At 31.3% G+C, this 25,718-nt stretch overlaps 4 protein-coding genes across 19 annotated transcripts; 3 read left to right on the forward strand and 1 right to left on the reverse strand.

Moving 5' to 3' along the window:
* Positions 1 to 348: 348 nt before the first annotated feature.
* Positions 349 to 7,013, forward strand: LOC136779821 (putative leucine-rich repeat-containing protein DDB_G0290503). Of its 7 annotated transcripts, XR_010823680.1 has the most exons (25): positions 350 to 714; positions 784 to 966; positions 1,041 to 1,237; positions 1,314 to 1,329; positions 1,566 to 1,648; positions 1,717 to 1,849; positions 2,077 to 2,274; positions 2,360 to 2,542; positions 3,093 to 3,137; positions 3,196 to 3,273; positions 3,340 to 3,441; positions 3,530 to 3,622; positions 3,885 to 4,046; positions 4,114 to 4,173; positions 4,259 to 4,396; positions 4,452 to 4,892; positions 4,958 to 5,125; positions 5,185 to 5,358; positions 5,434 to 5,691; positions 5,764 to 5,853; positions 5,935 to 6,063; positions 6,129 to 6,224; positions 6,425 to 6,487; positions 6,557 to 6,840; positions 6,896 to 6,914. XR_010823680.1 is itself a non-coding variant. In XM_066737672.1 (24 exons), the coding sequence occupies exons 1-24, from the start codon at positions 493 to 495 to the stop codon at positions 6,710 to 6,712; spliced, it is 3,468 nt and encodes a 1,155-aa protein (XP_066593769.1). In that variant the 5' UTR covers positions 350 to 492; the 3' UTR covers positions 6,713 to 7,013. The 7 variants fall into 7 exon arrangements, 6 of the variants coding, with proteins under 6 accessions (XP_066593773.1, XP_066593769.1, XP_066593770.1 ...); XM_066737672.1 differs by having other exon boundaries at positions 6,557 to 7,013; XM_066737673.1 differs by having other exon boundaries at positions 3,340 to 3,429; positions 6,557 to 7,013.
* LOC136779823 (early endosome antigen 1-like) lies at positions 6,919 to 9,605 on the forward strand. The gene is made up of 11 exons (XM_066737678.1): positions 6,919 to 7,037; positions 7,130 to 7,177; positions 7,244 to 7,341; positions 7,397 to 7,751; positions 7,839 to 8,132; positions 8,189 to 8,326; positions 8,396 to 8,584; positions 8,653 to 8,751; positions 8,826 to 9,073; positions 9,147 to 9,288; positions 9,350 to 9,605. Exons 2-11 carry the CDS (start codon positions 7,148 to 7,150, stop codon positions 9,506 to 9,508), a joined length of 1,752 nt encoding a protein of 583 aa, XP_066593775.1. The 5' UTR covers positions 6,919 to 7,037; positions 7,130 to 7,147; the 3' UTR covers positions 9,509 to 9,605.
* A 1,090-nt stretch (positions 9,606 to 10,695) lies between these two features.
* Positions 10,696 to 18,622, reverse strand: Rab5 (RAS oncogene family member Rab5). Of its 8 annotated transcripts, none has more exons than XM_066737686.1 (6): positions 17,971 to 18,268; positions 16,504 to 16,675; positions 15,117 to 15,268; positions 14,819 to 15,035; positions 14,424 to 14,570; positions 10,696 to 11,373 (listed from the first exon to the last, which is right to left on the reverse strand). In XM_066737686.1, the coding sequence occupies exons 2-5, from the start codon at positions 16,664 to 16,666 to the stop codon at positions 14,458 to 14,460; spliced, it is 645 nt and encodes a 214-aa protein (XP_066593783.1). In that variant the 5' UTR covers positions 16,667 to 16,675; positions 17,971 to 18,268; the 3' UTR covers positions 10,696 to 11,373; positions 14,424 to 14,457. The 8 variants fall into 8 exon arrangements, with proteins under 8 accessions (XP_066593783.1, XP_066593777.1, XP_066593781.1 ...); XM_066737680.1 differs by having other exon boundaries at positions 14,446 to 14,570; positions 17,971 to 18,265; XM_066737684.1 differs by lacking the exon at positions 10,696 to 11,373 and adding an exon at positions 12,442 to 14,382 and having other exon boundaries at positions 14,446 to 14,570.
* Positions 18,623 to 19,154: 532 nt separating this feature from the next.
* Positions 19,155 to 24,260, forward strand: LOC136779833 (centrosome-associated zinc finger protein Cp190-like). 3 transcript variants are annotated; one of them, XM_066737705.1, is made up of 7 exons: positions 19,155 to 19,248; positions 19,754 to 20,012; positions 20,164 to 20,303; positions 20,380 to 20,616; positions 20,696 to 21,494; positions 21,570 to 21,965; positions 22,044 to 24,260. In XM_066737705.1, exons 2-7 carry the CDS (start codon positions 19,851 to 19,853, stop codon positions 23,067 to 23,069), a joined length of 2,760 nt encoding a protein of 919 aa, XP_066593802.1. In that variant the 5' UTR covers positions 19,155 to 19,248; positions 19,754 to 19,850; the 3' UTR covers positions 23,070 to 24,260. The 3 variants fall into 3 exon arrangements, with proteins under 3 accessions (XP_066593802.1, XP_066593804.1, XP_066593803.1); XM_066737707.1 differs by having other exon boundaries at positions 19,754 to 20,006; XM_066737706.1 differs by lacking the exon at positions 19,155 to 19,248 and having other exon boundaries at positions 19,260 to 20,012.
* Positions 24,261 to 25,718: the final 1,458 nt, after the last annotated feature.

Below are 25,718 nucleotides of genomic sequence, written 5' to 3' on the forward strand. Positions count from 1 at the left end.
GTGCATGCCGCGTGTGTATTTTACGCACCGTATACTCGTACTTTAACCTGCTTTAACCGAATTGCACATGAATAAATTTCCCGCTGTGGCCTGTGTGCCCCTAAAAATTTTAGGGGTAGAAAACCTTCCATTGTTAACAACTGGTAACGTCACATGTACTTGTATTTACACACGTTACAAGCTTTTCTTCTCTCATTATAATTGATTATAAACTAATTATTACTCCCATGCATAAAATTGTTCAGATTATTTAACATAAGTTTATCCTGTGTTTGCATTTTTATTATTATTTTATAATACGTTTATAGATTGTTTTCCTTTTTGTTTGTAGTTTTCGTTAATCTCGTAGATGGCGATGGCGTTCCTAGGTTGGACTGGACCTAGCGACTAGCGTGTATATTTATTGGCATTAGAAGCTTAGAAGGGTGTAGAAATTAAAAAATCATTTATATTCTATCAGATATCAGATCCTGAAATATTAATTAGTGTGCCATGTATTCTGTTGATGACAGCATTGACAGTTCCGCTGCTGAGCAGGGAAATTGCTGCAAAGGACTTACTGATGAAGCCACAGGCCCGACGTGTCAAGAAAAGAAGGGTTTGCAAATCTTGAGAGAATTCACAAAACTCTATGAAGATAAAATACGAAAAGCCGAAGAAGAATCAGATAATGAGTCTGATAAAACATCCGTAGGCTCCAAAATTATTTTGCTTGTATTAATTGGATTCTGTAATTAAAAAGTAGATTTATCAATTGGGTTAATTTCACTGATTCTATCATAGATCAAACTACAAATTATGACAGATTGGATACAGGATTTAGGAGAGCAAAATACTATGCTGGTTCATGTGGTTGAAGAATTGGAGGAAGCTGCTTCAAGTAGGGTTAAATTACTATCTGAAAAATTGCAATTGTCTTCAGACTTAGCTATCAAGGCTCATGTCAAGGCCAATCATTCTGAGGAGGTATATTCATAGATTTAAGTAGAATACTGTATTTTTATACCATTGTAATAATTGTCCAATTTTAATTTAAACAGAATATCGACCTACTTTTATCTCAAGTTAATACTTTAAAGGCACAGAAATTGCATTTGACTCAAGAAATAGAGTTCCTGCAAAGCGATATTAGAGGACTCTTAGAACTGATTAGAAGAGCTCAAGAAGATAATTGTTGGAATACAGAAGGGATCAAATTCTTTGCAATTCAACCTTCAGATATTCCTGTACCTGTCAGGTGAATTTTACACAAATAATAATATAGAACTATTTAAAAACATTGTTTAAACTCAACAAAAAATTTTATTTTTCAGCTGTCTTTGTAGCCAGGTAAATGAACAAAATAGATAACCAGAAATTGTAATCAAAGTTTTAAAAATTCCAGGAGTAAATGTTTCATTTTTCATTAATTTCTAAATTTAACTAACACTTTTATTTTTCTACACCCTTTACTAAATTATTTGTTACTCAATAGTTAAATAAATACATTTTACTTTTATGCACTACATCAATGGAATTAAAATTAATTCATATAATTTATTTTACGAGCTATTGTAATTAACTAGGATATCGAAGGAGACAAAGGAAAAATCAATTCTTTGGAGCAGGAGATACAGAGGCTGCAAAATAATGAGACTAAAGCTCTGGAGTAAGCCTGTGTTATATTTTATGAATCTACTTGGATTTAATGAAATTTATTTTATAACTAATTTGTAGGAAACAAGAGGAATTAAAAGAGAAATTAGCTTACATGACAAAAAGAGTTCAAAATCTTGGTGATGCTTTGAAAAAACCATTCAATCAATTACGAAATAATCCAGATCTGTCAAGCATTGATCCCATTTCTCATGTAAGTTATTTTAAAAGTTATATAATAGATTCTTCATTAATGAACAATGTATTTTTGCATGCAATTCTTTCACAAAAACAAATATCTATTCTTGCAATTACCTTCCTTAAAAAGTACCAAGTATTGAACCGAAAACGTCCTCAGGCAACCATGCTGAAAAAATAATTTTCCCATAGTCCATATCTTTCTAAAAAATACTTTTAAGAGAAAAATGTGTTGCTGTTCAGATCGACTTACTCACTGACATAGTGGAAAATTTGTTAGTTGAAAAAGATCTTGAGGCTGAAAGCTTTCGCCAGAAATTGCAAGAAGCTGAAAGTAGATTTAATAAGTCCCTGCATGATACATCAAGTTTGCATACCCAACTTGAAGAGAAATGCAATGAAATCCTGAAGCTAGAGCAACAATTGACTAACTTGAACAAAGTTTGTTTTATGTGTTTTCTTTTTTATTATTTTTATGGAATTTCATTTAATGGCATCCCATGTCTTCATTATTATTGGTTTCTAGGAGTCCCAAGAGACAATAGAAGCTTTGGCAAATGAAATTGCTGAAAAACATGATACTGTAATGCAGCTAAAAAAAGAGAATGCTACTTTAGAGAAGCAATGTAGGCATGCAAATATGCAAACCCACTTTAAAGATGATATAATCAAAAAGCTGAGAAAGGAGAATAAGCAAGCTGCATTTAAGGTAATTTTTTTTTATAAACTTCGTTGACTAATTGTTTTTATTTAATATCTATTTCCTTTTAGTCCAAAATACCTGACCTGTGTATTCCTAGCTCCTTCAGTCTAAGTAACATTGAAGAAAAAATCATCCTTTCCAACAGTGAAAAACTTTTAATACCTTGCACGTTATGCATATCATCTTTCAAGAGTAAAAACGTCTCGTTTCTAAAAGATTTTAAAACTTGGGATGATTTGACCATGTCTCGGTTTTGCTTCAGAAACTCTTTAAATGACTTAATGGGAAACACCAAAATAAACGATAAAGAGATTTCAAGGCATAGGAAACAGCGAGAAGCTGATAAAACGATTTTACAGCATAATAAAAGAATTGATCCTCCTCAGAAAAAGTCAAAATTTTAAAGTCAATTGATGTAATTTTTTTCATAGTATAATATTAATGCTATAGAAGGAGTGAAATATTTTAAAACTATTTTGCAAATTTCAGTATGGTTGCCTTATCAATTTTTAAGTCTAATAAATCAAATTCTTAATTAGTATTCATTTTTTTTCAGGATTTTCCTCGAAGAGTTCGAATTGACACAAGCAGCTGTCAAGAGGTGAGAAGAAAAATATATTTAGTTGTTAATTAATTAAATCATTAAATTTCTTTTACAGAGATCTGTTTCATGTTCAAATAAAGCCTGTGATTTTAAAGATGATAAAGATATATCAAATTCCTTCCATGAACAACAGGTATTTCATTATAAAGGAAGATATCTTTTGGATGCTATTCAATAAAATTATTTATTAAATTTGCAGGATCAGATTATTCTGTACTTGACAAATACAAAACTTTTAATGGAAAAAGAAAAAGATGCCTTAGCTAAGTTAAAATTGGAAATGGATAAAGTAATGGGAAAAGTAACAAAAATGAACAAGGCTTTTAATAAAAATATTTTTGCAGTCATGTATATCAAAATAATGATTAAAAACTAATGTTTTGTTATAGGGAAACGACCATCAAGAAATACCTTACATTTATAAGAAACTTGAAGTTATCGAAAGTTTACTGAAGGAAAATATGTCTAAAGTTTCAGAGCATGTAAGTTTACTATTTGCTTACGTATTGACTGGTTTATTATTGATAAACATTTTTCAGTACTCTGTAAAGGTACAGAGAAAAAACAAGAGAGTGACATCTAAGTAAGAAAAGTGGAATTCCTGAAAAGAAACGAATTAATAATCTGTGGAAAACCATAAGGATCTCATTGGTCTTTCAAAAAAGTTATTAATTGGAAAAATGTTTATTGATATATCCAATTCGAATTATTTGTGATTATGTATAAATATCTTTAAATTTTTAGGCCGAACTCGAAGAGAATTTGAATAATTTTAGGGAAGTAAAGCTATATTTAACTGAGCGAAAAACTCCAATTGAAATTGTAGATACTATTAAAAAAACCATATCGATGATCGATCAAATGAACTTTGAAAAAGAAAAAGGAATCACTATCATAGATTATGTTGTATGTAAATATGACTTTAATCATCTATTAGAATAGTGCTAGTTTTTTATGGAAATTTAATTTTCAGATTAAGAAATTCAATACCCTCTGTTTGGCTGAAGAGGATAATAAGGACTCTATGAACATGGTAAAGTCATACTTACAGTTTACACTAAGATAAATTGGTTCACTAATTAATAATTTTATTTATGACTGTTAATTATGCTTAATAGCCAAGTCCCAATGCTATTCAGCAGTTTAAATTAATGGAAGAATTTAGAGTCTGTACAGTTGAGGCGCAAGCAGCGACTGAGGATATTCGAGAAGAAGTTGATTGCGTTACTTGCACTATGACTAATTGCCAGGACAAGGTAAATTAATGTAAGACTTTGAAGAAAAATTATAATAATTTCTTAATATTTTCAGTACACCAACCTAGCAAAGATGGTTACTGATACTTATGGTTATATAACTGCAACAAGAGAAGTTGTTATGAAAGTTATTAATAAATTAGATTTATACGAAAAAGAAAGAAATAGATATAACGAAAGAATCGAAAATGGAAGTGTTAAATTGAAAGACGTTAAAAATAATTTTAACCGAGCGCAAGCTGAACTTTCCCGGTGTATAAATAAAATATTGGAAAGCTCTCATGAAACTCGTTCAATGGATTTTCAATTTTCAAATGCTAATCTATGCAATGATCTTTTAAGTTTGATAACAGATGAGATTGAGCAGATTTTAAAAAATTTACAAGTCTTCCAAGTTCAGAGCTGTTGTACATTATCAACGCTAGAAGAGTTGAAGAATCAATTATTTATTGTAGATAATATTTTGAAAAATTTGCATCTGAATATGGATAAAACGGTAAATAAATTATATTTATTATTTCCTCAAGTATTTCATAGTTTATTATTTTTCCATTTTTACAGCTATTAGAAAATGAGTTATCACAAACAACTTTCTGTGAAAGAATGAAAAGACTAGAGAAATTAGAAGGGCAAGTGGATTGCTCGCAAACGAAAATGCAAAATGTTTTGGAAGCCTTTTTATCTACCAAAGACCAAGATAGTTTAGTTATTTGTACTGTGGACAATCAGGTAAAAAGTAATTTTATTTCTCTATTGTGTTTCTTGACTAATTACAATATTTATTTTAGGCTGAGGAAACGATAAAAACTAAAGAGGACCTCCATAAGTTAAGAAAAAAGTATAATGACCTGAAAATGAAAACAATGCAGGAATCTTGCCGAACGAAATTTGATGAAAAAATCAATCAGTGGGAGATTCAGATAACAGAATTGCAGAATCAAATTAAATTTCTACAAAACGAAGTATTTAAAATCTATAATTATCAAAATTATTCAATAAAAGCAAAAGTAAATTATGTTTTCTAAAAAAATTTCCAGAATAAAGGAAAAGAGGATATTACTGTAACTTTACAAAATAGCATTGCTTCCATGGAGAAAGAATTAAATACTGTACAAAATATAGCATATAATCTTAAGATAAGCCATAGTGCAGATAGTACGGAATTAAAAAAACAAATTTTAGAATTAAAAACCCAGATTAAAGCACAAAATGAAGTAGATGTTAGGAGATCGAAATATTTTTACTCAGAAGGTGAAGATGGTTCCGTCAAAAATGGTTATTGTATAAAACACGAGGTAGGGAAGTTTTACTATTTTGATCAGAATAAACAATTGATTCTTATAACTCATTAAATGTAATTTTTACAGAATCCATTAAAATTTTTTGATATTTTGCAAGCAACCATCACCTCTGCTAAAGATAATTTACAAGAGATCGAAACGGAGCTGAAAAATATGGTAATTTTTTGTAAAACTATAGATTGTATGGTAATTTTTTAAAGTACTATTTTTAATAATGAGCTTTTCATGGCACTGCAGGACAATTTTGAGAAACACGTTTTAATAGGCCGTATTATTAAAAAACTAAAGAAGTATGAAGAAAACATTAACAATTGTTCTGAAGTAATTGAAGATCTAAGGAATTTCTTGTGTAGTAAAGATGAACTTGTCAGTATTGATTAATTTTAAATCTTATTTATTATTCACAAACTTATTTTTAATTTTTTCTACAGGTTGAAAATTTAAATCAAGTTATTAAGATACAAAAAAATTCCATTTCAATGACTCAGATTGAATTAAAAGATGTCCATCAAAGGCTGCAGCAAAAGGTAAGCAAATATTTCAGAGAATGGATCACTTAATTTACTTCATATTATGTTGATTTGTTATGTCCAAATCTTTTTACTTTTAATTTAATTGGTGATCAAATTCATACTTTTATTGAAATCTTTCACAAGACTGAAGTTACTATTCCAGGTACGTAAAGTTTATAATTAATAAAGAAGAAAAATTTATTCTTTCTTCTCAGATTTCTGATCAGGAGTTAGTCATTTCTCAACAGACGAATGAGAAAAAACAGTTGATAAAACAAGTATGTTCAAATCTAACATATTTGTAAATGTATTTTTTCGAATGAAAATAATAATTTCTTTATTTGTAGAATGAACTACAAATTCAAACGATTCAGCACTTGCAAGATGCAGTGGTTGAAGCAAAACGATGTTTGGATCAAATGGGACATAAACCTGTGAATGAAGTAAATGAAATTTGGCCCACATCATCTGCCTACAGCCATGGAAATGTGCATGACGTTTAGACAAGTTTAATACGACAGTAGATTGTACATAATAGCAGTATCAATTTGCACTGTAAATATATTGATTAGTATTAATATTGTGATTTACATAGAAATTAAAAAGGCCGAAGCAATTACTTAGATACAAGGTACAAATTTTATGCCTGTATTTATTCAATAATTTTATTCTTTATCAACTTTTAGAGACAACCTAATGAATTTATTCATGAATCTTAACAATTTTAATGACTCATTGACCATGAGACCAATCATGATATTTTTATCATAGAATTATAATATATGTCCTAGAATATTGTATAGAATAAATTGTGGTGATACAAAAAATGTCTGTGATTTTTCCTATTTAATTTTATTTTTTGGTGAAATTAAAAAATGTTTTTTTGTATAGAAGAGTTTTAATAAAGTGATCTTTTGCAGGAACAAATAAATGCAAAAATGGACAATTATAGTACACTAGAGTTGCAGGTATCTATGTTAAATACAAAAATGATTGATTCTATAAGTAACTAAATTTTGATTAAAACATTGTAGCTGAAAATTATGATAAAGGCCAAAACCTGTTTGGAAGCAAAGTATATGAATATAAAAAAGTTGTGGCAAGAATCTGACAAAGAATTACAGGAATTAAAGTAATAATATTAATAAATAGCTTTTCTTATAAATATTCATGCTTTTTTTCTTTAGATTATTGAAATTGAGACTGAAAACAAGTGAGACTCAGACGAGACGAGTTAAAGTGGAAAATAAACTGTGCATTACTGATAATTCAACTAGCGGTACCGAACTAATTGAAGATTTAAAGGAACAAAATCAAAATCTATTAAAGGAAAACGAAGACATTAAAAACCAACTGCAAAAGTGCAGATTGGATTTTGACATTTTTGAAAAAGAATTCAATCTGGAAAAGGAACAATTACAAGGCAAATTAGACAAGCATACAAAGGAAACTGAGAATCTTATAAGGGAATTATTTATTATGAAGGATAGCAAGGAAAAATTAATAATGAAAATTTCAGAATTAGAAGAGAAATTAGAACAGGTATTTAAGTTGATGAAGCAATGATGCTATGACTCTATATGTTTAATTACCGGATGATTCAATCTTTAAAAATGTATTTTGTTATAGTCATTGGAAGTAAACGTTTTGTATAAAAGAGAATACGAATCAGAAAAATTGGCGATAGAAGACAATAAGACAGAAAAGAATTTATTTATAGAACTGAGCGAATCTGAACAAACAACTTCTGTACTTCAAGATAGGATTATCTCTTTAAAAAATTTATTAAATAAAGAGTCATTAAAAATGGTGAAACTGGAAGCTAATTTTAATGTCTTGAAAAATGAAAACACCATTCTGAAAACAGAAATGGGCATTTTGGAGAACAAAGCTACAGAGGAAATTACTCAATTAAAGGAGCAGGTTGTTTTTTGTTAAATCAAAAATTAAATAAATATCTTGTTATTTTTATTCTTTAGTTAAAAGAAACGCACATGGATTTATCTATCATAAAAGATAATTATCAAAGAGTAAAGGAAGATTTTGAAAGGATACAAAATGAACTATTGAAAGCTGTCAAACGAGAAGTCAGTCTACAGGAATCTTTCACCAATATGGTAGAATTTAACTGCTAGAGACTAAAATATTACATAAAAAATATGATATTTTTTTACATATTTTTTTAGGAAAAAAATTATTGTTCAAAGTTGATGAAAGCTGAGATAGAAGGTAGTAAACTAGAGGATCTAATAAACAAGTTGAACGAGGAGTTAGCGAACCTTCGGAAAGAACACTGTTTCAAAATTTCTGAACTGCGCCAGACTCAGATAATGTGCAAGTCTTATTCTGAAGAATTGTTAAATTGTCAACAAGACGTAAGTACAAATTTGCTCGTAACAAATGTAAAAAAAGTACAAAAATTAATTTTTGAAAATTGCGACAGATGAATTGCACAAGAGAGAAGATTGCAAAATTAGAATTAATGAATTGTCGTTTATTGAAAGAAATGAATGAAGAGAATGGTTGCAAGTGCATTCTGGATGTGAGATTTTTCTTGATAAATATTATAAATGCAATTAGGGATAGAAGCTTAAAGTGGAATATGGAATATTACAGCTGAAAAGAATGCACAGTGCTATAATGGAATTAAAAAGGGAGTGTCAGTCGAAAAGCGAATCTAAAGTCTGCATGAATGTCGAATTAACTGAGGGAACTACCAGCAGATCTGATATCTATAATGAATTTCAATATGTAGTTTCGTATATTCATACGTGGATCGAACAGCGACAACAATTAGTGGAGAAGCTCAATTTGAGATTAAAGTCCTTGGAGAAGCAAATCTTTAAATTGGAGCAAGAGAAAAAGTAGTTAGCTCGATACAATTGAAAGTGATAAAAAGCTATTAATTTTAACTGAAATGATATCCTTATTTTTTAGAGAATTGAGAAGAATAAATATTTCACCACAGAAAAGTTTTAAAAAGAACAGAAAAGCAAAGAGGGCCATGAGTAGTTTGAGTGCAGAATGCACTTTCTCTTCAAAACTCTCCCCCTGTTCCAGCTACTGTCATTTGTTCAAAGTATAAATATTTTTTAATGATTGTAGTTATTTAATTTAATTTCTAATCTCAAATTTATTAGAAATGCTCCGCTGGACCTATAAAATCGGCCAGGAGAACAACGATGAGAGGAGATAACTGGTACTTTCCAAAAATGGAACATATTGCCAAAGAAATTCTAATGAACAATGAAATTTGGCACACAAATTTTTGTCCTAAATCTAACAGTAATATACCTTGATTGAAATTAGTGACTGTCGATACCAACCTAAGATCAACATATACATATTTTTCTACAGATATATTGTTAGCAAAGAATATATTTTGTAATAAACATATATTTTAGTAGTTTATATTATTTATCCAATTTAAGTATTAGCTGATAATATGGTGAGCAAACTACACGTAAGAGTATTAAGTTTTCCATAATTAGTTCATTAAAGAGTTTCCAAATTTGTTCACACTCTGGCAGACTGAATACATAATCCATTTTTGGTGGATCCTATAAATATGAAAGATTTAGGAGAGAATGATAAAAAAATCCATACTTCCTAATACTGACTAGAACTGCATGTAACAAAAGCCCATTGTAAAAATAATCATGAACATCCTGCATTGTAAGGTGAGCATTTGTCATAAAGAAATTAAATGTTAAGTATATTAATCCTAGGAGTGCTGAACATTGTTTCTCAGTAAAATTATTGTTTCTGGAAAATAGAAAACACGTAGTTTCAGTTTTAGCTATAATTAATTTGATAGAACATATAGTAATGAAATCACCTGGCAAATACAAAAGATTTCCAAGCGATCTTCTGGAAAATTTCTACGTTGATTCTCTTTGTTGAAATTTCTTTGGTCAGTTTAAGCTCTATGGTAAATAGGACAGTGATGATAAATATAATTTTTCAGATAAAACAATAAATATATACCGCACAAAAGTACCAATTAGATATTGTAGTTTTGATTTATCGCGATAATTGCATTTCAAGAATCTTATATCTGCCCTAGAGATAAACTTCCAGGTACACAGAATCGGAGCAAGTTGAATATTTGATTTTACGTGAGCCGGATTCTCTGGCAAGGACCACGAACCAGTCAAATCTTCTTTTCTTGTTTTTCTAATAGGTTCCTCTGAACGTGATCTTCTCAAAACAATCTCAGAGCTTTTAAATTTCTTCTCAAAATTTGGTTCAGAAAAAAATTCGGCTGCTCTCAATTTCTCTATACTTCTTGGTAATCTATTGAAATCCAAAAAACGCTCTTCTTTTTCCATTCTCGAACTAATCATGAAAATATATGGAAATAAATAATCGACAAATTGATTAATATAAAAAACAAAAAACGATTTCACTATAAAAGTTAACTCGTTTATATTATAATATTCACAAGTTTATTCTTTTTCTTGCATAATTAATTATAATTTATCAATAAAATTAATATACAATATATTTTAGAGCGAGAAGTGTTATACATGTTACAGTCTAAGAAAGTATATAAGCATACATATACACATTTATAAATAGATTTGGTATTGATAAGTGTGTACATGTACAAATGTAATTATGTTTATGTATATATTTATATAGTAAATGTAGTAGCAGGAATGGCCTCTACTATCTTACACATGATGTTTCGCAGACTGTAGTTTTTGAAAAAGTTGCATTTTCATGGTGAGACGTACAGCTATCCTTACTTCAGTTATTAATTACCATCGATATTATTATTATTACACAAATCATAGTCACCTATTACGATCCAAGGTATAGTGTATTTATATATATTTATATATTTATAACGAACACCGCCCATGCTACTAGAAATTACAATTGGGAGCCCCTTAGCCTTCCTTTTTACTACTGCGCTGTATTTCGTATCTCAAAATAGATGATATTTAGTATTCTTCAAATACATCAGGGAGACACACTTTTAATAGTCAATCACTTGTTAGTTCCTTTTTTGTTTATTCAATTGTTCACTTGGCCATTCACACTTATAGCTCTTTTTCGTTTTATCCATTTAGTGGCTCATTAACGCTTGAAATCCTTTTGCAGATATTGCAGACACACTTATGGTGCACTTAGTTTTGTTGAAGAATATGGTACATACCTGGAATCAGAAACAAATGCAAGGAGAACCTTTCACTGGCAATGGTTTTTTTAAAATGCATAATTAACCAAACGCTTCTCAGGCATCACTTAATGACAAAAATCCAATCAGCCCAGCATTATCCAAAAAAAACTCTTTGATATTCTGTGTCCTTAATATCTATTGAATATACAACTGAACGGCGCGAATGAGAAAACAATGAAATTTAATGTATGAAAGACAAATTACTATCAAACAACCAATTATATTATAAAATTATATGTTGATTAATTATAGATTAATCATAACAAATTACTGAGAATAATTTATATTAATTTATTGATATAAAAGTGACCTACAATTGTTTTGAATTCACAAACTTATCGAGTTTTAGCTTTTTTCCCATTTAAATAATTCATTACTGAATTTAATGCAATATGAGTTCGTGAAAGAATGGCTTAATGCTATGCGGTAAGACTCATTATAACTGTAAATAAACTATAATTTTCACACGATAATATATAACGTTCGTTTATTTTACTTGTATATATATATGTGTATATATATATTCCACAATTTGTTACATTCACATTTTTATAAATTAACGCTTAAACTAAATTCGTTCAAGATTCAATTGAGAATTTACCAATAGCATCTTAAACCTTTTTATTACCCAACAATACTTATCACTTTGAACAAAAATGTATGAAAGGATTAACGAGTGGCATCCTTTACTTATTTTTATGTATGTGTGTATTTACACTGGTTCAGAGAAAATATAAGGATAAGAATTTCATCTACATAAGAGTGGAGCAAATATACATTTGAATTGGCTGCAAACATTTCCAAATGAGTACCGCAGCACTTTATTAAAGAAATATTTAAAATTTTTTCAAAACAATGGTATTCATTTTTAAGCTATTGTACAATAGACTCGAGAGTCAAACTACTGCTAGTTAATGTTTTACAAAAAGAAAATTGTAATGCACAAAGTTACACACTATAAAATTGATTTTTGGTTTTCCTTACGTATGACATTATTGAAAAAATATACAAATAAAGCTGCTTTTCAGAGAAAGTACGCGTTAATATTTTTATTTTACTTTATTTAAACAAAGACGAAAAAGCCATTTTGCGACTTACTTTCTCTCCATGTGCGTCAACAATATAATGTGGGCGATACAAAATTTTTTTCCTTAATAGCATTAATATATAATATATAAGCTTTTCACTTTAAACGTGATAAATATATTTATAATACAAGTATTCTGGAAATTCAAAACAAATCGGTTTGAAAAATCCGGTTTTAACGGGAATCCGTATACCGACATTACAGAGCGAAAACTATTTCGCATGCAGCGTCGTTATTTGTTGACGGATTGTAAAGTTATTTCAAGTTTTTGGAAATGCCAGAAGCTTGTCTACTAAGTTACGTTAGGAAAATTAACAAAAAATGAAAAAAAATTTTTGTTTAAATAAATATATTAACATTATTGAGAAACAACAATTAAATCGCAAAATCCCCCAACGTACTTTACTAGATAATGTTCATACGTTTCCAAAAAGTCCACAAAAATGCAAATCTGTCAAGAAATGACGATGCTGCATGCGAAATAAATAATGGAAGAATTTCGTGTTCGGGAAGTCGCCAACACGAAATTCTTCCATTATTTATTTCGCATGCAGCATCGTCATTTCTTGACAGATTTGCATTTTTGTGGACTTTTTGGAAACGTATGAACATTATCTAGTAAAGTACGTTGGGGGATTTTGCGATTTAATTGTTGTTTCTCAATAATGTTAATATATTTATTTAAACAAAATTTTTTTTCATTTTTTGTTAATTTTCCTAACGTAACTTAGTAGATAAGCTTCTGGCATTTCCAAAAAGCCTGTAATAACTTTACAATCCGTCAACAAATAACGACGCTGCATGCGAAATAGTTTTCGCCCTGTAATGTCGGTATACGGATTCCCGTTAAGAGTTAGAGAAATATAAATGTTCATTTATATATACATACAAATTAATTTATATATATATATATATATATATATATATATATATTTTCGGATTGGTGTCAGATATTTCCAAAAAATGAGAATATATTTAGCAAATTTAAAAATTAATCATTGTAAAAAAATACTAATAATTACGCGAATCGCATCACTTACTGCAGTAATTAAGCTGCAGCAGTTATTCATATTAAATGCCACCTTACAAGCTTGGGAAAATCAGAGCATACCGATTATTACTATAAATGTGACAAGAAAATTATATTCAAGCTTGTGAATGTACTAACTAAAATGCAGTTAAAAAAAGAGCAAACCAGTTGTTCTTGGAACGAGCAAGTCTGCATCTTTACCATTATACAAATTGCATCTTCGCGATAGCTTGGAATACAAATACTTCGTTTACACAAGAGACAATAAAAGGGACCCTTGAATTTTAACACCTATTCTTTTCTACATCGTGATTCTGCCTCTTCTTTTTTTGATAAGTTAAAGATCCTAACTGCACAAAAAATGCTATTGCTTTCAATCGAACAGCAATTGCGAACAATTGTTTGCTTGTTGTTTTGCTTTTTGCTGGTATCTGCCAATAAATATAAGGAATGAGAATAGTAATAATACATTTTAAATAACAGTAAACATAACAAGAAATTTAATGCCTGGATACGACCCAATAGGCATTAGATATTCTGATGGTAAATATAGAAATGTTACTTAAAATATCTCGTGAATTGCAAAAGTGTCATTTCATTATTATTTTAATTAGAAAATCGAAATGGATCATTCTGTGTATATGTTTGTATCTATGCTCGTACTGCAAACTATGTGTGTTATAAAAATATGCAAACGTACAATGTGTATTCTTTTTTTTCTCACTTTTTCTACTTGTTTTTTTGAGGAATCATGAGGAATCTTTGAGTTTCCAGTTTGATTCTAGGTCAACCATTTTTCTTGTTTAATTCCATCAATTTTTTCTTTATAGTTTTACGTATTATATTTTATCCTAATCGATCCATCGATCTAAAGAATGGTAACTTTAACTAATGTAAAAATAGATATACCAGTATGATTTTTGACACGTACGTATTTAGATAATCACTTGCAACAATTGCCGGTTGTTGCCTTTTGTCCTTCCGATTCGACTAGTCGACGCCCTTGACCACTTGTACTCGCATTTCCAGATTGCTCATTCTTCGGAAGTTTTTTAGCTGAAAGGACAAATCTGAATTAATTTAATTTCTAAATTTTAACGTGCTATTTGGCTTAATTTACGATACGAAAATTATATATGAACGAATGGGATATTATCAAGGTCTGCTTTATCGTGTTTGATTGATATTGGTGCCTGCGAAATACCGATAGTAAGTAATAAGAGACTGGGCAGCTCAGATATGTAGATAGTCTTGTATTGGCATGATCTGGAAATGTTTCTACTTTCGCATTTTTTTTCGTTTACCTATTGCTAAGAATATATCATTGACATTCATCGCTGTTTTCGCAGATGTTTCCATAAATAGAAGGCCATTTTCATCTGCGTAAGTTTGAGCTTCCTCATATTCAACAACTCGTTTATTCGCGAGATCCGCTTTATTTCCTGCTAAGGCTATCACTATATTTGGGTTAGCTTGCCGTTGGAGCTCCTTTACCCATGTTTGGGCACGCACAAATGTGTCCTGCATAATGATATAAATAAAAGTATATTAAAGAATTAGCACATTATAATATAACTATCTATTCTAACTACACTTTCTTACCTGGTTTGTTATGTCATATACCACAATTGCTGCTTGAGCTCCTCGATAGTACATGGGAGCAAGACTATGATAACGCTCTTGTCCCGCTGTATCCCAAATCTCAAATTTTACTGTTGTGTCATCCAAACATACAGTCTGTGTTAAAAATGCAGCTAAAAAGACAATTTTGTTTTAGACAATTTTCAATATATAATAATTGTAGGTTTATTATAAGTAGTTTATTCAACAGTAAGTTAAAGATTAATACCACTTTGACAAATCTTAATTAACATTCCTTTATTCACATAAAATACACATTATATCCATAAATATTATATTCTTTTACCAAAAATTTATTTTGAGAAATAAAGGTCAATTTTTCAGCTACAGTAGTTTAAACAGCTGACAACATTAGGTGAAATCTAAACAAATTTTTGTACTGAAAAAGTCAAAATAATTTTAAAATATGTAACTTCATAAAAACTTCACATTTTTAATAACAGTTACAAAATTTATTTGCTTTTGAGATATAGAAAATATTTCTTTTTTTTACTCTTCTAGAGTAAGTTTAGAAGGAACTATTGTGTTTATCATAAGAGATTAAAATCTTGGGGCACTTCGACGCGCTAGCTGTTTAACCAGTAGTTTCTAAGATTATGAAATGAAAATATTATTTTAATTACTTCGAAACTTATACCAAATAAATTTCCCTAAAAAGATTTTAAAAGATTCTTCATATTTTCTTTGAATAAAATATCTTACAATTTCAGACCTTCAAAGTAATATTACTCCTTAAATAAAAAATTAGTCACTTTTTTTGCCTACTGACTTCGAGCTCCGAGCGCTGATACTATAAAATTGAACACTGTAATAAGATATGTAACCCAAACCCTTTTTTCTTGATGTAAATTAAAATTTCTATCTTTCGAAAATAACTTAAGAAAAAATATTAATAATTTAGTTATATTTTTCCGATTAAAAAGTTCCAAATACGGTGTAAATCGGATTATTTATAATTATTTTATAAATAAATTTATTCAAACTTGATGTACATATTCCTAAATTAATTTCATTTATTGAATTTATTCTTCAATTAATGTTTATTTTTTAATTATGAGTTTAAAAAATAATTATCTATAAAATAATTAAAAATAATCCGGTTGACACTGCACTCGAACTTATTCTAATTGTAAATATGAATCTAAACTATTGATAATAAGATCATCAAACTTATGTAATTAACCAAACAGAGACTGTTTGCATTGACGAAAAAATATAAGGATTACTACTCGAAGCTAAGTGACAGGAGGTTAAAAAAATGTTATGGGGATAATTTGGCATTTCGCGCGTTACTAGGAAAAAATGCGGATCTTAACCGGGAATTACACATTTATTAAATTATACTTACCGCCAATGGTACTTTCCTGGTATTCATGAAACTGTCCTTTGACAAACCTTAGAACGACACTTGATTTTCCAACAGCCGATTCACCAAGTAAAACTAATTTGAACTGACAAATTTTCCCTTGTGCCGAACCATTTGGCCTCTGGGCTGTACCCCGGTTAGCCATGATAACCTGCTAAGATCATAAATCAATAAAGAGCCACCGATAAAAGTGCAATACTGCTAAAAATAATGTTCACTAAGTAAATAATACAGAGCAAACAAGGAGTCGATTAGAGTAAAAACAAAAAAAAAACAAAAAGAAAATAAACAAAAGACTCGTGGTTAGGTGCTTCGATTTGCTAGAGCGTTTTTTAATACCGACTGCAGTATCATTAGCGGAATTATCAGAATCTGTCCTAATCAGCTTTGTCCTATCAGAACAACAGTGGTAAGCGAATTGTAAACTGCAATAACGAGATATATTCTATAAAAAGCAGCGGAAGGAATTAAAAGCTGGTGAAAAGTAAGCAAACAGGAGGTGGAGAAAAAAAGGGCTGTAAAAAAATAAAAGGGAGAAACGACATTCGTTAATCATATTATCCAATTAGATCAATGATTCAGAGTTCGTGGCTCACCTTTTCTATAGACTGATTAAAAATAAAGATACAGACTCTGATAAGATGGACATCCAAGGAGAAAAAAAAATAAACAGAGATGGTGAGTGCAAGAGAATGAAGTCAGGGAAGAGAAATAGAATTAGAGGAGGGGGGGGGGCATAGTTAAGAAAAATAAATTAATTATCTTCGTAAAAAGAATGGGTAGAAAGTAAATGAAAATACGAGAAAATTTTAAAAAGATAGAAGTGAAAGGTGGGAGGGAAACGGTAGACAGGAAACCCTGATAAAAACAGCAATTACAAACAAATCCCAGTCACGTTCTTCCTACCAACCCAAAAGTCATTAAAATGACAAGAGTTCTTGGAGCATCATCACCAACCAAGAAAATCATAAGAAAAATCTTGGAAGCCGTTAAGTGGTAATCTTGGATGGGTGGAGAGACACGGTGATGATAAAGAGAGAGGAAAGGGGAGGGACACATAGGAAGACCGTAAGAGAGGCAGAGAAAGAGAGAGAGTGTCCGATTGTGCGAAGGAGAGAGAGGAAAGATAAAGGGGAAGAAGAGAATTGTTACAGCCCTGAGAATTATCACCGCCCGTGAAACGTCAGCAGAACGGAAATTATCGACTGGAATTTATCATAGGAAACCAAATGTTTTTCCTTTGGTAGAAAGGTAAACGGGGGGAAAGCATTCTGCGAAATCTCAGAAATGGCACACAATGAGCACATCCTGGCCGAACAGTGGGAAGCATAAACATGCAAGAGACCACGGGTTTCAGTGCTTGAGGAAAGACAGAAAGAGAGAAAGAGGAAGAGAGAAGGAAGATCCATCGGGATAAGATTCCTCAAGCGTTCCAATGGGATGATTAACCTGGTTTGCCTTCGGGGAGGAAGTCGAAGTTCTTGTTAAGGATGAGCCGCCACTATTAATGTCAATTCACTGCAAGTCGTACACCAGACACACGATTCACTGGGGGAAAATCGGCATAGATCGCGCAATTATATAGAACGTTCGGTTTGGTTGGCTCTCTGACAGCTATCGGAGAACACCGGAAACGCCCGAATATCACCGACTGTCGTCCTTCAGGTTAGGTCACTCCCCAAGGAGGAGGATCGTTAGGGCTTCGTCAAAGCTTCCGCGATGGAAATTTTACAAATAGCTACGACGTACTATGACTTTTTCTGCTTAGGATTCTGATTCTTAGAAAAACCAACCTTAACCTAGGAGAAAGTTGTCAGCGCCCGACACGATCTATACAACAGCAATAGCAGTATACTGTGCGTCACTTCTTTTCAGCTTGGAAAAAGAAAATGGCCACCACACTCACACTCTTGTACTACTCGCCAGAGTTCGCACTCGGTCGTCTTCGGCTATTTCCGCTCTTCTTTAGGCTGTTGTCGATTATTATGGACGAATCCTTTTCGAGTCACTTTCAAATAGCGAAACTCCTTTTAGTAATTTTATCATAGTTTCTTGGGGATAATACAGGTGAAGGGAAAAATTTTCCTCCGTTCCTGTTTCGCTGGGATAATATCTTCTTACCTTTGCTTAACCCCTTTTCGTTGCACTGCTTTATGTTTATTCGTTTCCTTATTTTATCCCACTCTCTTACACCCTATACCTATACCGTGCTATACCGTATTCTCTCCTCCTTTTCATCCCTCTCGTTAACAAATAAATCCCCTCTTTCGGCCATTTGGTTTTGCCGCTAAATTTAAGTTTCTTATATTATACAAACTGAACTTGCACATTACATAAATTTTTATCATTACTTTTAAGTTATGTACTTGTGGAATAAGGATAATAATACTTTTTCCTATAGAGTTCCATTTTTAGAAAGGTGAAGATATTTAAATGTTATATTGTTAAATAATATTATGATGGTATGTATGTAGTACAACAGGCACCGTGGCTGGGCTAGGTTGGTTGGACGTTGGACCCGTGATGAACCAATCAAAAGCTAGGAGAGTATATGATGATCCTAGTGAGGGGTTTATCATCTACATCTTTTTTTAATTAGTGCTTAAAGTTTTAAAAGCTCCATCTGTGAGTCAGTTCGCACAGTGGAAAGCTGAATTTCAGTTGTGTATTAAATTATTTTTTAAGAGATGGAGCTGAGTAGACAAATATTAAACTATTGCTAAATAGGTATGTGCAATTTAAGCTGCAACATGATTAAAGTCATTAATAATTAATAAGAAAATAATTTCAAGATCTTTCAACTTTAAAATATGTATATGACGATAGAGTCTTATGTGTGTTCATGACGCGTCATGCAGTCCAGCTTTCAATATTCTTATGTGGAATATTTTAATAAATTATATTTATTTCGCATTTTCTATATGTGATTTAGGAAGTTTTCTTCCCGCTTTGACTTTCCGGCTTTTAAATTGTAGTCACATATATTTTTAAATGGAGAACTATAATTATTGTAGTCCTTTTCAGATTACTATTGAATCTTTTTTTTATTTTCCATTAGAGATTTGGAATCTTTTATATGTAGAGTGTATATGTACAGTCAAGTAGGCTGGCAACAAGTTTCAAATTCTAACAATAAAATGATCTGTTTAAATCATTTTATAATTTATATGTTATATACACCTATATGTGTATAAGTATATATATATATATATATATATATATATCTTGACAGGCAGCTTCTCTTAGACAAGCAGTTGACCTGGCATTAGTATGGTCGTATTTATTTAATTCAACAAATTTGAACAAAGAAGACCATTAAAAACATATAAATGGGAACAAATCAAGAGAAAACTCTACCCTCAAGAGGATTAAAGCAGGTGAAGGTAGACAATTGGGGTACCTTCTTTTTACAACGCCTTCAGCAATTATATTTCGGCGAGGAATTACTTGATATTACTATAAAATTTCCTACTAGTAATATTAAGGTACAGGTAATAATACATGCATTGATATAATTCTTGTTATGTATCCTAAAATCTGCAAAAAAACTGTTTGATTTTTCATTTTTGTTTTAATAATATATCTTATATGTAAATATGTTTTAATAATATATCTTATATATAAATCTGTTTTAATCATTAGGCACACCGCTTGGTTATTACAACATGCACAGATTATTTTACACAGTTGGAGCGTCAACAGAAAGAGAATGATGAAAATTTTGATGGTGTTATTGTGATGCCTTCCGATATGCCATATGAATGTGTCAAATCAATTATTAAGTAAAACAAGCTAATATTATAGACTTTCTAATAGGATAATTGTATTTGTTAATAACTAATTTATTCTTTATATTAGTTTCATGTACACTGGACAATTAGAATATTGGACTTCAGAGCAGTATGCATTATACAGAACTGCCCAGAAGATGAATATGACTGTTTTAACCAAATTACTAGATGCTCAATTCAATACCAATTCACTTCAGCAAAATTATCCACAAAAATTACCTGGCAGACCAATAATAGGAGTAACTAAATCACCATCAACTGTAAAAAAGACAGTTCTTCCTAATCAGCCTTTACCAGGAAGGAAGTACGTACAAAATTTTATTTCTAATAATTTTTATGCGGTAAATTTTTTTAAATATAAATATTTTAAAAAAATCATTTAGACTACCTATTTGGAAGAGAAAGTTGGACGTCCGCTCACCCGGGCCACCATCCGACTACGAAGTTGGCTCGTATGTTAGATCTCCGTTTAAATCAAAACAATCTGAAAGTACCCCAGGACCGTCGCGTTTTGATCTTCCGGAGGCGGAAGATTTTGCTTTAGGCGTATTTTCTTCCTTCGATGATATTACATATAATACGAAACCTATCGTTCAAGCTTCCGATAAATCAAAAAGAAGTACCCCAGAGCGGAAATATCTTGCTGATACGGATGGTTACAATAAAAATGATACAACCGAAGATGAAGATGAGGAAGGGCAGGATAAAAACTCGAAAGAAGTCAATTCGGATGATGACTGGACATCTCAAAAAGAGGCGATGTCCCATAATGATCAGGCACCACCTACCAAAAAAGTTCGTTTTAGTCTAGAGGAGAAGGAAAACCCAGAGAAGACAAAAAGCCCGTCAAATTCCAATATCGATGAATCCATTGCCAATCATGCAAAGATTATTCGAGAAGTTCTTAAGAAATATCCTCATTTGGTTAAAAATAATAAAAACATTCGTCTAAAAATTATGCAAAAAGAATCAAAATCTTTAGAACCCAGTGGTCCTAGTAAAACTAAAGTGTCTTATGTGGTGTTAAAGTCAGATCATTTAATGTCGAGCGTCCTTCCGGAAGAAAACGACGGGAAAGTCAATGGAAGTCTTGATGGTTGTGAAACAGGACCCTGGAAATGTACTAAATGCGACATAGATGAGGAATATTCAAACTATTACATGTTCCGTCGGCATATGCAGGTATTGCTTCAATTTCAGTAGTTTAAAACACAAATAAATATAAAACATTTTTTTAATTAATACTCTTTCCCTTAGGACGTTCATGGTGAGAAATTTGATCCACGCGTCTGCGAGCATTGCGGATACAAAGCAACAAAACGCAACATCCTTATGTATCATTTATACACGAAGCACAACGTTCCACCGCCGAAAAGCATGTTTTTCCCGAAATGCCAGTTCTGCTCCTACGTAGCACTGTCCCAAACTTTATTAGTCCGGCATCAAATCAACCATAATCATCGACCAGATTCACGACATGCTTTATCTTCATCTGAGGAAATTCAATGTGGTCGGTGTTTGCGAACTTTCAAAGACGTTATAGAGCTAACTACGCACGAAATAAACTCTGGTCATGGTTCAGCCACGGAGGGCAAATGCGGCCATCGTTGTCCACACTGTGGTAGAACCTATGTCAGAGCTGCAAATTTGCAGGTAGGGTAAACAACTAGTAAGGGAAATAATATTGAAATGAAAATAGGCATAATGATCTATGTTGAATTAATTACTTAGGTCCATCTAAACTGTGCCCATAAAAATTTGAGGGAGCCACCTGTATTGGAGCCTTCATCGGAAGCTGAAGCATTAAGCCATGTGGCAAGTGGGATTGCGGCATCACTAGCTGTTGGCGACAGTGAAGAAACTACTACACTTAGCGTTGGTGATAATGCACCAGCTACGGAGTCAGTGGTAACCAGTGACACTAACATGACAGATTACAGCATTCCAGATATGGATCTTAACAATGCTTCTTCGCACACTGAAGATTTCTCAGGAGGAGAGTTAAGAGGCCAACCGATGATAATGCTTATAGACGGAAATGGATATCAAGATCAAACTGAAGTTCATCAGCAACCCCAACAATTAGATATTTGTGGGAACGAACAGATTGTTATGCAAGGAACTGATGATGGAATGATTGTATACATACATGGTGGTGAGGAGAGACAAGGATATCAAGATATTATCGAGAGATATCAAGATATTACCGTAAATCAAGAAGAGGAAGAGATTGTTGAAGAAGTCGTCGAGGAGGTGGAAGAGGAAGTAGAAGAAGTTGACGAAATTATGGATACTAGAGAAGTAGTAGAGGAACCCGAGAGAATTATGGAAGATTGTGCAGTTGATCAGATAGAAGAAGTAATACAATACGTAGAATACGATGAAGAGCATAACAGCGATAGAAGTAATAGTAGCGGAGATCATCAAGAAGCAGTTATGATAATAGAAGAGGAAGAAGAGGAGGAGGAAGAGGAGGAAGAGGAGGAGGAGGAGGAGGAGGAGGTGGAGGAAGAAGAAGAAGAAGAAGAAGAAGAACAGGTAGAAGAACAAGAACAAGAACATTCTGAAGAAAATATGGTTGAACAAGAAGATTCTACTATAATCGCTACTAACAGTTGCAAAATTGCTAATACTACTTCAGCAGATGTTATTACTACTACCACTACTAATACTAATAAAAATAGCGAGATCAATAATAAGACAGCAGATTTTGCTACAGAGTGGGATGAAGATAGCTCGAGTTTAACGGAATCATGAACCAATTTTGCACGAAAGAAAACAAATTATTCTATACTTTCATGCAAGCAATGCATGGTTTAATTTTAATCACTATATAATATTATTACTCCTCTTCTGTTCTATTATCTGTGTAAAATGAAAGTGTTATTAAAAAAAAAAATATTTGATGAAACAATTTAATAACAGTTTCCATTAAAATGTAACACTGTCATGATTTCGTAGCGTATTTAAACGTGAAAATGATTAATTTTACATCTGACTAAATCACGATTATGAGCATAATTTATCAATAATTTATAATTTATAGCTAAGAATAATTTCACAATATAGGAACAAGAGATCTATTCAATTGATAAATTACAGCATAGACATGAAAACACTCTTTTAGTGTTCATTACAATGAGGAACTTTAAAGAGTAGTATAGCAAAAAAATTAATGAAGATTATAAATATCCACTGAAATGGATGCAATGGGTATACATATAGTTAGTATTTTTCAATAATCATTCATTTTCTTAATCACTTGTTAATTCAATTTCTTTATTTTCAACGTTGCTTTTGTTTAATTACATTCAATATTTGTTATGTACACATTTTTGGAAATTTTTTCCTATGCGTAATCTAAGCTAGACTATATATGTTAAAAATTAAGGAAATTATGATAGCTTATTGACATGCTATGAAATATATGCAAATTATATTTTGCAATTTTGCAGAGCATTTACTGTCACAGTTAAATGAAATGATTGACTTAAAAGTATTGTTCCAAAACTGGTAAGGTTGTAGCATGTCTTCAATTATCAAATATGGGTTTAATATTATTTGTTTATCAAATTAATTTCAATAGACAATAATTTTCCATTTTATTACTGTATAATGCCAGCACAGTGAAAGATGAATTAAATCCTCTTTGAGTCAAATAATTATAACAAATACTTGTACTACTGATAAAACTGTATAAATGAATTATTTATACAATGAAATTTTAAGTAAGCAGTAAGTATAATGGATTTTAATTATTATCCCTACTATTTCTTTCAATACATTCAGGCAACACGACAGTAAAATCTTAGACATGATTGGACGTATATAATGTAACCGCCGTTAGAAAAACATCCTGTGTGTAAAAGAGTAGGTTTAAAAGAAAAGACATCATCATCATCACGTAATTTAAAAAAATCCTTTAAATTGAGTAAAATAATTACCACGTTGTTATATATATTTCTTCTATAAATTTTTCAAAAGTTAAATAATACATCAATTATAGCAAAATGTAACAATTAATTTGATACAAATTTTGACCGTGAATACTGAATGGAATACCGAGGATTCGACTATATTGACAAATACGACGACAGTTGATTACGGAATAAACTGAAATGGAGTAGATGTTACGTCTTGGTAAGGCGGCCTGGCTAAATCTTCTTTACTCCTTTTGGTTCGTTTGTATGTATGGACGTAGACTCACGATTTTGTCCTTTTTAGATATAAAGGTTTGTTGAAATTTTGTAGATTCGCAATACCGTTCGTATCACAATGCGTGATTGGAATCAAGATGGTAAATGATTGATGAGATTTGATGAATGTTTTTATGTTGATTTATTATCACTTTGTACAATGAGTTTTTACAAAATGTTGATAATACAGATGACACTAGGTCGAACAGTAAGTTCAAAAAATAGACTTTAACTGAACTCTGTTATTCGAATACGCATGACTTAATTCTCTGATGACTATTTCCGTTGTCATGAAAAATACAATAGAGCTAAGACTACGAGATCGAAGCGTAAGAGTAATATCTAAGTTAAGAAGTATGCATGAGTAACAGTTATAAGAACGAAATCTTATGAGAATTAATGAGAGAGTCTGAGCCCTCTGAGGGTTTTCAAGGGTTTTTAAAGAATCATCCCCTTGCTAGAGGAAAAAGAGGTCCAGCGTCGCTGCTCTGACCCCTTGTTCTGTAACTTTAATGAAAATTTTTGGTGTCTGTGTCTGTATGTACTACTCGGTACGGACCGAAAAAGATATATATAGATATTCATTTATCATTGCACGTATATACCGATAGTTATCGTTAACTTCTACTTAACGGGATCCCTCACGCCTACTTTATCGACAGTTGAAGTCAATAAACAATTAGTTTAATAAAATTCAAATGCAAAGCAAATTGAACAATCGGGCGTTTGTTGGACAATGTGCCAGTCCTAACGAGTCAAACGAACTTAAAAACACTCAAATTAGTTGAAAAATAACGCTGTACCATTGTGCTGCGTTCTTGAAGAGAGGTTACTTTTGGTTATTTCCACTTCAAGAACGCGGGACAGTGGTACAGTGTTATTCTTCATCCGATTTGAGTTTTTTAAGCTCGATTGACTCATTAGAATTGGCACCTTGTCATAAAGAAGCCCGTTTTTGCAATTTGCTTCGCATTTGACTTTTATTAAACAAATTGTTTATTGACTTGTACTGTCGGTAAAGCTCGCGTGAGGAATCCTGTTAACGTTATCGAAATTTGTCGGTAAAAGTTACAGAATTGCTCTACTGGATCAGTGGATCAGTCGGATCTTGATTTCTCATAAGCATTGTTAGTCAGTAAGTCAGTTGTCATTCGTGTTGCTATGGAGATTTTGGAAGTTACATAGGGTTGTATAGTGCATAGGAGTAAAG

Source organism: Prorops nasuta, unplaced genomic scaffold, assembly GCF_024137725.1.
Source record: "Prorops nasuta isolate Cenicafe-Biocafe unplaced genomic scaffold, Cenicafe_Pnas_1.2 PNAS00018, whole genome shotgun sequence".
Lineage (NCBI taxonomy): Eukaryota > Metazoa > Arthropoda > Insecta > Hymenoptera > Bethylidae > Prorops > Prorops nasuta.

Bases quoted from the DNA above. Each gene is read 5' to 3' on its own strand.
- LOC136779821 (XM_066737672.1), top strand. From the start codon at position 493: ATGTATTCTGTTGATGACAGCATTGACAGTTCCGCTGCTGAGCAGGGA. The intron at 1,649-1,716 runs GTAAGCCTGTGT...ACTAATTTGTAG, and splicing joins AATGAGACTAAAGCTCTGGA to GAAACAAGAGGAATTAAAAG. The intron at 6,488-6,556 runs GTATGTTCAAAT...CTTTATTTGTAG, and splicing joins AAAAACAGTTGATAAAACAA to AATGAACTACAAATTCAAAC.
- LOC136779823 (XM_066737678.1), top strand. From the start codon at position 7,148: ATGGACAATTATAGTACACTAGAGTTGCAG. The intron at 7,752-7,838 runs GTATTTAAGTTG...ATTTTGTTATAG, and splicing joins TAGAAGAGAAATTAGAACAG to TCATTGGAAGTAAACGTTTT. The intron at 9,074-9,146 runs GTAGTTAGCTCG...CTTATTTTTTAG, and splicing joins AAATTGGAGCAAGAGAAAAA to AGAATTGAGAAGAATAAATA.
- Rab5 (XM_066737686.1), bottom strand. From the start codon at position 16,666: ATGGCTAACCGGGGTACAGCCCAGAGGCCAAATGGTTCGGCACAAGGG. The intron at 15,269-16,503 runs GTAAGTATAATT...TTGTCTTTTTAG, and splicing joins CCAGGAAAGTACCATTGGCG to CTGCATTTTTAACACAGACT. The intron at 14,571-14,818 runs GTAAACGAAAAA...TTGTCCTTTCAG, and splicing joins TGATATATTCTTAGCAATAG to CTAAAAAACTTCCGAAGAAT.
- LOC136779833 (XM_066737705.1), top strand. From the start codon at position 19,851: ATGGGAACAAATCAAGAGAAAACTCTACCCTCAAGAGGATTAAAGCAG. The intron at 20,304-20,379 runs GTAAAACAAGCT...TCTTTATATTAG, and splicing joins TGTGTCAAATCAATTATTAA to TTTCATGTACACTGGACAAT. The intron at 21,966-22,043 runs GTAGGGTAAACA...TTAATTACTTAG, and splicing joins TCAGAGCTGCAAATTTGCAG to GTCCATCTAAACTGTGCCCA.